Source organism: Gobius niger (genome assembly GCF_951799975.1).
Source record: "Gobius niger genome assembly, chromosome: 5".
NCBI classification, from domain to species: domain Eukaryota; kingdom Metazoa; phylum Chordata; class Actinopteri; order Gobiiformes; family Gobiidae; genus Gobius; species Gobius niger.
In genome coordinates, this window is record NC_136856.1 from 8,926,527 (window position 1) to 8,939,852 (window position 13,326).

General features: G+C 40.4%; 1 protein-coding gene across 1 annotated transcript; it reads left to right on the forward strand.

Annotated features, from left to right (window-relative positions):
- Nucleotides 1-603: 603 nt before the first annotated feature.
- tbx22 (T-box transcription factor 22) lies at nt 604-10,603 on the forward strand (the record flags this gene model as incomplete). Its single annotated transcript, XM_079557034.1, has 7 exons — nt 604-692; nt 1,949-2,050; nt 2,135-2,309; nt 4,970-5,134; nt 8,226-8,290; nt 8,496-8,600; nt 10,108-10,603. Exons 1-7 carry the CDS (start codon nt 670-672, stop codon nt 10,601-10,603), a joined length of 1,131 nt encoding a protein of 376 aa, XP_079413160.1. The 5' UTR covers nt 604-669.
- Between the last annotated feature and the right edge of the window lie 2,723 nt (nt 10,604-13,326).

Below are 13,326 nucleotides of genomic sequence, written 5' to 3' on the forward strand. Positions count from 1 at the left end.
TCTGAATCTAGTTTTTGGTTTAGTTTATTTGAGCAATTTACATTCATTTCATATATATGCATGCTCAAAATAGATTAATAGCAATAATATGTGCCTATACTCCATATTCAATTCAATATACATTTACCTAACTTAATAAATTATATGGTAACATTACTTTGGATGCAAACAATTCCTTCTTGAATTAGTCCATATTTAAGCTACTTTTTCCAAACAGTGTGTTATTGAACGATATAAAAGCTCGTTCTTCCGCTGCAGTGTTTAATGTTTCCCAGCATTTGCACTAAAGTGAGTAATGTAATTTAATAGGCCACTTTATGTTACTTTTTACAATGTCATATCCCCATTTTAAACACAGGAAAATTATTATTATTATTTTCAAATTGTGAGATGCATCAGCGTTTCGGTTTCCTCAACACCTCGCTCTGTCTCCCGTCAGGCCTGCACGAGTCCCCGGCGCGTCATTTGGCGGTGAAGGGGGCCTCCTCTCCAGCCGCGCGCTGCAGGTCAGAGGACACGTGCGGTGACCCGGACTCGGCGGCGGCGGCGGCTGTCAGGCACGAGCCCGGGACAGAGGTGGTGGAGGAGGAGCGCGTGCCGGACAGAGAGGTGCGCGTGGAGCTGCAGGGCTCCGAGCTGTGGAGGCGCTTTTACGAGATCGGCACCGAGATGATCATCACCAAAGCGGGCAGGTATAATGGAATAATGGGGAGCGGGGTCTTAAAATCATAGTGGCGTCTTTAAACCTTTATTCTGCGGGGAATTGCGCGGGGAAATTAATAAATAAGCTGAACGAATTTATCTAATGCGTTAAGCTCTGAGTCATAATTACGCTCACGCAAAATTGAAGTTACGCACGAGAAAGAGCTTGCTTGTTTTCTCAGTGTTTTTGCTTTTAACTATGCATTGGTTTTGGTAATTTTATACTGTGTTTAAATGGCAACACGCGCTATATTTTGGAGAGGAAGCACCAGGGGCGGACTGGGACTGAAAAACAGCCCTGGACTCTGACCGGCCTGGCCCAAATGAGCGTAATTGTGACACTTCCACAAATACATATTTTAACTTCTTACCACCCGCCTAAACCAAATGCATTCTGTCCTCTTTTGGCTCATTTGAAAGCTAAGACCCACAAAACTGACCTTTTTCCTCGCGCTGTTGCTGTGTTGTGTCACCTTTTGTATGTTTTTTTTTTCTTTTTCATTTTTGTCACATTTTTGTTGAGTTTTTGTCACTTTTTGATTGAGCTTTTTTGTCACTTTTTGTTGAATTTTTGTTACATTTTTGTCGCATTTTTGTTGAATTTTTGTTGAGTTTTTGTCACATTTTTGTTGCATTTTTGTCACATTTTTGTTGAATTTTGGTCACTTTTTGTTGAATTTTTGTCACATTTTTGTCCGTGTTTTTCTCATGTTCTCACCCTCGCAATGTTGATGCCTTTCTTTTTAGCTTTTAGATTTGGGTAAAGGTCGGTTGAGGCGGGACCGGTGGCCCTCGAGCCAGTGGCCCTTCTGTGCTCTTCCAGAATGGACATATGGCCAGTCCGCCCCTGGGAAGCAAACACACACACAAACACACACCATATAAATACATTTACACACTTTTTATAACAATGTCAGGCCTGTTTCCGGAATCATTCATGTTCATTCGCACTTGAATCATCAGAGTTGTTTTTGCGATTATTTCTCTCCGCAAATAACTTACCACGAGTTAACAACCTGCTGAAACTTAGGGTCCGTTTATTCAATTACCGACAAACAAGCGTCGTAAATCTTGGCCCCAGGAGCGCAGTGAGCTTTCCTCCGGACTGCAAATGACCCACAAGGCAAAGGACAGCACTGTAAAACGCACCATAGTGATGTATTTTTGTTTTCCGTGTTAAATATCACTGGGTTGTAAAAGAATAGTAAAACATCTCGCCTGTTTTTGTGTGTGTGTGTCTGAACAGGAGAATGTTTCCATCGGTGCGCGTAAAAGTGCGCAACCTGGACCCGTGCCAACAGTACTATGTGGCGATGGACGTGATGCCCGTGGATTCGAAGCGCTACAGGTACAGGCTCCAACTCTGCGGATTTAATGGAGGTCGGATAATGAGGTCTGAACTGTTTGATCGCCGCGCGTGCGTGTTTTGTAGATACGTGTACCACAGCTCGCAGTGGATGGTGGCCGGAAACACGGACCACTCGTGCATCTCCCCGCGGCTGTACGTGCACCCGGACTCGCCGTGCGCGGGAGAGACGTGGATGCGTCAGGTCATCAGCTTCGACCGCGTGAAGCTCACCAACAACGAGATGGACGACAAGGGGCACGTGAGTGATTATACGACTATTACGCGCGAGCGGCAACGTCTGTTTTGTATATGTCGCTGGTTTTAGTTATTACTTTTATATTATTTTTTTTATTGATTGATTGGAATTGATTTAACCCCTTAACCCAAGTTAAGCCCAACTAAGCCCAAGTTAGCGTAAATGTGCACTTCCACAAATACATATTTTAACCTCTAACCACCCGCCTTAACCGAGAGCATTTTCCCCAGGTCGACTTTTTTTTTATTGGTATCATCAGCAAAAAGAACTGGACATGTGGTCGTAGAAACAGAAGCAAAATCATTAATATAAATAATAAATAATAATGGTCCCAAAATGTAACCTTGTGGTACACCATACTCCACGGAATTCCTTTTAGATTCATATTTTTTTTATACTGGGCTTTACCCAAATCTAAAAGCTTCTCGACTGGAGAGCAACAATGTTACGCCTCATTTGAAAGCTAAGACCTACAAAAGTGATGGCAACTTTTTGTCACGTCATTTTTGTCATATTTTTGTTTGTTTTTTTTAAATGATTTTTTTTTTAATGATCATTTTATGTTGTGTTTTTATCACGTTTTTTGTAGTTTTTTTGTTCGTGTTTTTTTCATGTTTTTGTTGCCCTTTCATCACATTTTTGTCACTTTTTTGTTGCTTTTCCAGCACATTTTTGTTTTGTTTTCATCCTCTTTTTCTCGCTATTTTGATGCTTTTCTTTTCAGCTTTTAGATTTGGGTAAAGCTCGGTTGAGGCGGGACCGGTGGCCCTAGAGCCAGTGGCCCTTCTGTGCTCTTCCAGAATGGACATTTGGCCAGTCCGCCCCTGCCGGAGACTTTACTGCTTATAGGCCAGAGTAACACCTCATTTGAAAGCTAAGACCTACAATACTGATCTAAACTGAAGTTGTTCCTTGTGTTGCTGCCATGTTTTTGTAACTTTTTTTTTAATTATTTTTTTTTATAAATTCTTGCCACTTTTTCGTTGCACTTTCATTGCTTTTCTTTTCTTTTTTTTTCTTTTTAATCTTTTGTGGCTGTTTTTTGTCACTATTTTGACGCTTTTCTCAAGAAGCTTTTGGATTCGGGTAACGCTGAACTGGAGAAAATGTGCTCGGGTCAAGGCGGGGGTTAAGAGGTTAAATAACAATGCAGATCATTTTTAACGTCTTATTTTTTCGTGTCCTAAAATTGGACAGCACAGAGCCAAATTAAACTCACTGTCAAAATGTGTTCGTAGCTTTACAAAGATGCAAAGAGAGAGAGAAGAAAACGTTGTGGCTTCACTGAAGTAAAATATGATAAACACTAACCACAAATATCCATTGAACTAAGTCTAAGTACAAAAGGAAAACAATCTGTCTCATGCACTTTATGTCTCAGCTTGCAAAAAATTTGATTACAGAGATATGTAAGTTTGTTCTCTAACCCCAGCTTTAATTGGGATTTTTCTTTATATCTTTTGACACACATTTATTGAACCAATTGCAAGGAATAGAATTACATCCACACATTTTCTTCTTCTCTTCTGATGCACAAAAAGGCAGATAATGACTGTTGTTGTAATTCAGAAACATTGGACTGAGTTTGTCTGAAGGCCGCGCTCATGTTGTGCCAAATCTTGTCATTTCATTTTCCAGATGGAATTGTAAATATTTTTGACACATCTTTCTCTCCCATTTGCGAGAGGCGGGCTGTGATTTGAAACCCCCCCCCCCCCCCCCCCCTCCTCTCCCCGTCGCTAAGTCCTGGTTTGATTTGCAGGCAGCGGTCGACATTTAGTCCAGTCTTTAAACCTGGAGGTAAATCCGAGATCAGGAAGTGGAAATCCCGCTCCAGTCTAGACTTCCTGTGAGGTTCAGTGATGCGCAGATGTTACAGATGTGGCGGCTCGTGGTTTACACTTGATCCCGGTGTTTAGACCAGCTCACGTGACCCTGCTCCTTATCCACCGTGTGTTTTCAGGAAAGGAAATCGTGGTGGAAAGTAAAATTTAGAGTCAAACCGTGTTTTATTATTGATACTGAGGAAGCAGATTTACTCTATGGGCTTCTTAACACTTATGTCTCTATTATTGTTTAGTTTTAATGCATATTTTCATTTCCTTTTACATTTAGACTGACAAAAAATACTGTGTGTTATTGCTCTGTACTGTTTTATGCTATTTTAATATAGCATAACCATGTATCTGTTTAATTCAAAAAAATGACAGTGGGAGGGAAATGTATGTAATGCTTTGGAATTTCTCCGTTGCAGTTCAGCAGATTCCTGGGTTTACTTGCTTTTTCATCCCTGTCCTGTGAATTTTCTCATGTTATGACCATTAAAAATGTGATAACATGCAATTGTTTGGGTGGTATTAGTTTAAGCAGAAACTGTTTATTTATTCTTATGATTTTGATGAAGATCAGGACACATTTTATGACCAATTTAGGCAGAAATGTGAGAAATTCCAAAGCTTTCACATACTTTTTTCTCCCACTGTAACTAGCTGCTAAACAAAAATCTTTTCTTCTTCTTCCTCTTCTCCTCCTTCTCCTTCTTCTTCTCCTCCTCAATCCACATAATATTGATGTAATGTATTGACATTGTTTGAGCAAGGCAAGGTTTTTTTTATTGATCAAAACATTGGCTGATCATCTGTTTGTCTGTCTGTCTTCACCAGATCATCCTTCAGTCCATGCACAAGTACAAGCCCCGAGTGCACATCATCAAACATGACCCTCGTCTGGACCTGTCCCAGATCCAGTCCCTGCCCTCGGAGGGAGTCCACAGCATCTGCTTCCCAGAGACCGAGTTCACCACAGTCACGGCCTACCAGAACCAGCAGGTAACAGGCCCCGAACACCCAACACTGCAGAGAGTCAGAGTCTGGGAAATATATGAAAACTATTTAGTATTTAACAATATTCCGATTGTGAATGCTGTTATTGTTGTTCATCATTTTAAAAGCCTTTCCATGTGGTGCCATTGTGATTAGAGTTTGTCTGTTTTCTCAATGATTTAGTGGATTTATGTGCTCTGTTTTCAATATAAAACATGCATAAATAGGCTCATTCTCCATGGATGCAATCGCCCGCTGCTCCGGCTCCTGGCACTCAACTTTGAAAGTCACAATAACTCACATTACCACATCTTTCACAGCAACAGCACAGCAGACACGTTTACGGTCATGTTTAAAGCCACGGCAATCGTAAACAATCACGCTGTAGATATGTCACAAAAGCCACCAAAATCTTAAATGCATTGTTGGGTATACCAAAAATGACAAAGACAAAGCTATTTGAGCGCTGGGTTACCAACATAAATCTTTTGGAAAACGATTACTTGTGATTATCATTGGTAGAGGTATTTTTCTCCAATCAAAATCACTCCCAATTGAATTTATTTACATGTACAGTGGGGAAAAAAAGTATTTGGTCAGTTTCACATAGACATTCTATTGGATTTTGGCCAAATACCTTTTTTCCCCACTGTAGTTTTCATTGGTATCTCTTGATAGTAACCATGGCGATCCACTGAAAGCACAGATACAGACAGCATCGCGTCATAGAAGGGGAAAATAGAATCTTCTGGGAAACTTTTCACTCTTTTTAGCCATTTTCTGGAGAAATATTAACGTATTTATCACATACAAATAAAGTCAAGTCTAAATCGGGTCCATATGGATGTTTATTCACAGCAGATTGTTCAGTAGAAGCGAAGAAATGGCTGTAGCTAGTGTTACAATTAGCACGATGCTAACATGAAGCATCATTTTAAATTATGGACTGTTGAACCACTTTGCTTTCTCCATGTCTTTGTATCTTTATTTAGTAGAAAACTATATTCATAATTCAGCATTTGTTGAAGTCGTTTTTGAATAATTAGAGAAAGTTTAAATTTTTCTCCAAATTGTTTTCCCTCTTAACTGTTTTCTAGCATGACCATATATGGACGACATATTAACTACTGCTTGCAGATAGCTAAACAAAAAAAAAAATACCATATTGATTTTGATCAATTGACAATTTTGTGAGAAATGTAAGCCATGCAAAAACAAAGCCCAGACTTTTGTCTAACATGAGTAGACAGTGCTTCAGACAGTGCAGGAATGTTAACCCGCAAACCTTTCCAACCAAGAATAGATGCAGACGGCAATATGTCACACTAGGGGCGTGGCCTAGCGAGGGTGAAGGAAGTGTGTTCTGGAAATCGTTATTTTTCTCCACTCTTTTTAGAGTGTCAGCATATTCGAGTCAAAATGGGGTCCTAATGAATCAGGATCTGAATTGTATTTATTGCCATTGTTTGAGAACGTTTTCACAAACTAGGAATTTTTCTCAGTACAATCGTGCAACATAGAACACAGAATTTAGATAAAAATAAGCTATGACAACTTTTAAACTATAAGACTATGAGGGCATGCATAAAGAAGATTAAAAATAAATAAATAATGAAAAATGTAAATAAAAAGTAAAATATGATAGGACAACAACAATTGAACAACAGCGGTGCAGTAGGTGCATGTGAGTGAGAGCAGAGTGTGGATAGAGCGCAGTGCAAATGGCTGGATCAGGTTATCATGTTCATGAGTCTGAAATAGAGTTTTTGGGTCTTGTTATTGTTCATGAGTCTGAGGCGGAGGGGAAAAACTGTTCAAGAATGTTTAAAGACTGCAGATTGTCCAGTAAAAGTGAAAAACCTGCACTCGAGCAGGGTTAGCATGTGTTAATGTGAGCATTATGGCTAGCATTCACTGCTATATGTACAAATGTGGGCTGCTGATCCACTTTGTTCCTCTCTGTGTCTTTGTTTGGCAGAAAATACATCCATATTTCACTGTCTGTTAAAGTGGTGGAGTAATAGGCAAGGCAAGGCAAGTTTATTTGTAGAGCACAATTCATACACAAGGCAATTCAAAGTGCTTCACAGTTGCATAAATATAAGAAAACAAATACAATCAATAAAAACATCAACATAGAATTAATCAATTACAGTAAGAGGCAAGAGTGCAGATAAGATTCTTTCAGTTATATGCATTTTTAAGTCTTGTTTAGATTCGCTCTGTCTTGAGAACTATTTCGCTCTGTATTGAGCTCTATTTTTAAGTCTTGTTTTGACTCGCTCTGTCTTGAGCACTATTTCGCTCTGTCTTGAGCACTATTTTTAAGTCTTGTTTTGACTCGCTCTGTCTTGAGCACTATTTCGCTCTGTATTGAGCTCTATTTTTAAGTCTTGTTTTGACTCGCTCTGTCTTGAGCACTATTTCGCTCTGTCTTGAGCACTATTTTTCTTGCTCGTTCACACAAAGTTACCTAACCTCTGTTTTTGTCGCTCCTTCTCCTCTGGACATCAACATAAAATTAATCAATTACAGTAAAAGGCAGGAGTGTAGATTATAGGTATAGATAATAGGTGAAAGAGTTTATGGCCTTTCCCAAAGATGCTGCCTGTGTCTATGTCACACGAACATACTGGGTGAAATTGTACATATCATGGCTTTAAGGGTGTCTACGCAATATACTTAAAAAAAAAAAAAATAGCTGGGAACAAAGTCGCGCTCAGCCCTGCCCTGATTTTCTGGTTCACGACGGTTCCCCTGACCTCTCCATTGGCTTCTATTACCGCAGTAACAGAGCGGGGCTGCCAGCGCTTTTCATCAGGCGTCACTTTACAATCAGCACATGTATTATTGCAGAAACTCAATAATGGCCCGCTACACTCCGCAGCTATTAAAACACCAAATAAAACCTAGTGGCCCCAAGCCCTTCTCCAAAAAAAGCTGTTTGAGATGGCTGCCCGCCCCGAAGCTCGCTGTAACTGGAAGTCCCCCCGGGCCAGCGCTGCCACTCTTCTCTCTGTCATAAAGCTGAGCTCATTGTTGCCTTAAACACGTCACTTGTCCCGATTGAAAAAAAATCCTGTGTATTTTTCAACAGATCACCAAACTGAAGATCGACAGGAACCCGTTTGCCAAAGGCTTCAGGGACCCGGGGAGAAACAGGTACGGCGGCCGACACACTTGTCCACAAAACACTCGGCAACGGGACCCGAGAGGGAGTGCGGGTTTAACCACTGAAACGGGACACCAAATAAAATGTGTTAGAGTGGCGGGACAGAGTCGGGCTGAGTTTCACACCTCTCAGAACTAATATTTGAACAGGGGTAATATTTAGAGGCTCTTGTATTGACTGGACTTGTGTGTACAGGGGCGTGCTGGACGGCTTGCTGGAGAGCTATCCCTGGAGAGGACCACTCAGCCTGGACCTGAAGCCTTTCTCCATGCAGCTCCCAGGTATTAGGGCTCAGGAATTGTATTGGACTGATATTGGCCAGCAGTGTTTGGACATGAAGCCACTTATCATTCACTAAACAGAGGTGTGCACCTGCATATCTCACACAGCAGCACATGGGACATACTATCTCTGTCCATCCATAAGGAAGATCAATGTTGAGCATTTGACTTGAGCTGAGCATAGAGCGAACATTATTGTGTCTACGTCTTACTCCTTTTAGCTTGTTTAATTTATGGATTGTTTAAGCAGTTTGTTTTTCTAGGTGTTTTGCTGCTCCTAATGCAGGCAGACACAACTGCACTACAGTGAAAGTAGATTTTTGTACCACTTTGCAAATTCAAACTCATTTATTTTGTGTGTACCTGGTTTGTTAAGTGGTGACGTCACAGCTCTACTTCAGGGTCCGCATAGACCGGCACATGTGCGAGAAACGACAAAAAACTCTTTAATACCACAATCAATATTTCTGAAACTCAACAGGGAGTTACTGAACATACTTATTTCTCAGGCCCATTAGGCCCATTAACAGCTATGCTAATCCCGGAAGTAGTGACTTTAGTAAATATTACTTTTTTTAGCAGTAGGTACAGCATTTTTGGCTAATGAGTCTGAGACATAAATAGGTTCAGTAACTCTCCGTTGAGTTTCAGAAATATTGATGGTTGTTTTTAAGAGTTTTTTATGTTTTTTTCCGCATATTTGCCGATCTGCTAGTACCCGGAAGCGGAAGTCGACGACTGATTTGTTCTTTTATCGTCTAATGTGAGCTTTATAGTTAAACATTGCTCCTTTTTTTAGTTTAGTGTGAGCTGTCGTCATCCTCGTCGTAACAAAATTGCGAGTGAAATGCCTGACATCAACATGAGCAAAAAGTTAATTTAGGTGATATTTCTTTTAAAACAAACAAGCTAATGTTTAGCTTTAGAGATGCTAACACATTTAAATGTGCATGCTTATAAGCTCTTGCTTCGGCCCACTCCATTTGAGTAGAGTGTAAACTGCTCAAATAAACAAATGATTAGCTAAGCTAAGCGCTACTCAATGCTAAAAGACAGTTTTTACTTGATGATGTCAAAATCCCCACTTTCCCACATAAAAAACACATGAACACAAACCAACAGGGGACAATGACGTCACATCTCGGGAAAACGAGCTCCCCAGTCCCCATGAACGCACCAAATCCACTGTTGCCTGCAGAAAGCACTAGAAGCCAATTCAAAATCCTGTCCAGTCTATCACTTTTCCTCATGTAAACATTATTTCAATATCTAACATGTTAACAAGATGCTGTGTTACCCAAAATGATGCTAAAAAAGAATAATCAAAGGCTTGATATGCCCAAGTCCAGTCAGGTCACTGCTCCCTGAAGGCCCAAACTGCAAGTGCATGATACTTAAGAGAGTAGGAAGCTGCTAAACATGTTCCAGATTCCATATTTAAATATCTGTCATCTGTCACAAACTCTCCTCAGCTGTTTGTCTCATGGATGCACGTTTCTCCCTGTAGGCAGTCCCTGCTCGGGCAGCAGCGGCGTGTCTCCTCTGAAGTCCCTGCTCCCATTCTCTTCGTCTCTTCAGCCCTTCTCCCTGTCGGCCCTCTCCTGTCGGGACGCGCCCTCACTCCAGACCCTGGCCCTACCCCTGTACCCCTCAAAGACTAACCCCGGTGGTTCCCTCTCCTCCCCTGCTTCCCCGCTACCCATCCGAGCCTTCTCCTCTCTGGGTCCGGACCGACTCCTGCACCCGTTACCCTCTCTGGCCGACCTGCCTTTGCTGTCTGCGCTACAGGGGAAGAAAACCAGAGACCTCAGTGCACCGTACCTCATCCCATTCAGCAGTCACTTCACCTCACACAGCTCCCCTCTGCATCTCCCCGACACTTTTGGACCGTACTGTTTGTACCGATACAGCTTCCCCATCAGCCCGCCTCTGCCTTCGCTGTCCCGGCAGAGCAAAGTCTCAGAGGACACTTTGAACAGTCTCCAGTCGACATGGCCCACGTCCTCCAACCACTGCCTTTGACAATTGGACCACATTCCTCGGGACTATGGCCTGTTCGAGTATTGGAGACTTGTGTTGGATTTACCATCACAATAACAGTGAACTGGACCAAAGACAGTAGATGTGCATTTTCTTTATGGACACGAGGCTCTATTGTTGCCTTAAGTCGTCTGTGTGTTACCAAAGAGCGTCATCAATGTGAGGTATGTAAATACTCAATAATATTATCAAGGATGTGACTGTTGCATTGACCATAAGTGCCTATTAAAATGTTAATCGGACCAGAACTTTGTGTTTGACAAAAGGTTATTACTTACTCATTATCACTTACACCAGGGGTAGGCAAGTTTGCTTGGCGGAGGGCCGATTTTCTTCATTGTAAAAAGACCAAGGGCCGGACCTGCCAATTTTAGCCCAAAGTAAAGCACCATTTTCTACATGATTATGGCCATACTGTTAAACGACACCAGTCTGGTATCGGAAAAAAACAAGTTTAAGTTCTACTGATATGTAAAGCAGGCAAGAAAAAGAAAAAAATAACAGGCTGTGATGCCGTTAGTCCAGGGACAACATTAAAGGAAGACACTTTGTTGTTTTAGCATTTTTTTTTCTTCTATTTTTTCAATTTCTTGCCCAATGTTTGCCCCATTTCACCCAATCTTCTTTTCTTTCTTATTCTTCATTTTCTTTTTTTTCTTGTTTTCACAATTGTTATTTCCTTTTTCCCAAATTGATTCCTGATTTTTCCTTATTTTTAGCCACATTTCCCCCCAAATTATTCCCCAAGTTTCACACATTTCTTGTCATTGGAGATGAACCTGATATTGTAAATGTGCAGATCTTCCACACATTATTGTTCTGTTTTCTGGTTCTAGACAACACATATTTTAGTATAGATATCGGATAAAGCATCGTTCAGATGTTGAACGGTACCCAGCCCTATACATGACCTAACTGGGTGTTTTGTTTAGAAATTTTGAAATATTTGACTGTATTTTGCCAATTTTTTTTAGAGTATTCAAACAGGCATTTGACCTCTGATTTGTGTAATAATATCATCTTTTCATTTCATTGATTGACTGCGGAATTCTTCCGCAGTCAATTATTGGTTTTCATGTTCTTTATTATTATTCCTCTTCCATCTTTTTCCCGATTTTCTAGAGCTTTCAGCACCTTCATGCTTTGTGCAATTTATGCAAGTTATGCATCAAAATGTTCCGCATGTTGAGGAGAAGGGTGCTATTACTTTTGGGACTTCTGCAACTTACGGTTTTTCCGCAATCGGCCAAAATGTCGGAGATTTTTCCCATTGACTTATAATGGGGCTGCCGCAAATCCATGCTTTTCTGCACTTTTCTCTGCATTTTATGCAATTTCTGCACTTTGTGCATGTTCAGCTTATGCAACTTGTGGGTTTTGAGAAAAAAATTTCCTTCTGCAGTTTTCCAGTTTTTTTTATACGAGAGTTTGAAATTTTTGCATTGGTGTGTATGGGGGAATCCAGCCAATGGGGAGACTCCGCCTTTCAGCCATTTGTGCAGCTTCTGCCAATCAAGCACTTTCAACAGTTTGACCAGTTTATGGAATTTAAAAGTTTATGCAACATTAATAATTTATGCAAAGTAACGACTTTATGGGATTTAACCAGTTAATGCATTTTAAAGCGTTTATGCAACTTAAGAGTTTATGCCATTTAGGATTTATGCATTTTAAAGAGTTTATGCAATTTACATAATTTATGCAAATTAACCCATTCATGCATTTTACCACTTTATGCAGTTTATACAGTTTATGCAACATGACATTGTATGATTTTACCAGTTTATGCAAATTAGATTATGCAAATTAAGCAATTTATGCAATTTGAACAGTTTATGCAATTTCTGCATTCGCTTCCTGCAATTCCGCAGTCAATCGCAATGGCGCAGCCATTGCATTTCTAGTTATTATTCCTCTTCCATCTTTTTCCCGATTTTCTCCAGCTTTCAGCACCTTCATGCTTTGTGCAATTTATGCAAGTTATGCATCAAAATGTTCCGCATGTTGAGGAGAAGGGTGCTATTACTTTTGGGACTTCTGCAACTTACGTTTTTTCCGCAATCGGCCAAAATGTCGGAGATTTTTCCCATTGACTTATAATGGGGCTGCCGCAAATCCATGCTTTTCTGCACTTTTTTCTGCAGTTTCTGCAGTTTCTGCACTTTGTGCATGTTCAGCTTCTGCAACTTGTGGGTTTTGAGCAAAAATTGGCCTTTTGCAGTTTTCCAGTTTTTTTATACAAAATTTTTGCATTGGTGTGTATGGGGGAATCCAGCCAATGGGGAGACTCCAGGACTTTCAGCCATTTGTGCAGCTTCTGCCAATCAAGCACTTTCAACAGTTTGACCAGTTTATGGAATATAAAAGTTTATGCAATATTAATAATTTATGCAAAGTAACCACTTTATGGGATTTAACCAGTTAATGCATTTTTAAGCGTTTATGCAACTTAAGAGTTTATGCCATTTAGGATTTATGAATTTTAAAGAGTTTATGTAATTTACATAATTTATGCAAATTAACCCATTCATGCATTTTACCACTTTATGCCGTTTATACAGTTTATGCAACATGACATTTATGCAATTTGATCAGTTTATGCAATTTCTGCATTCGCTTCCCGCAATTCCGCAGTCAATCGCAATGGCGCAGCCATTGCATTTCTAGTTTTATTTATTCTTTTTTCAAGGTAATGCAACCTAAAA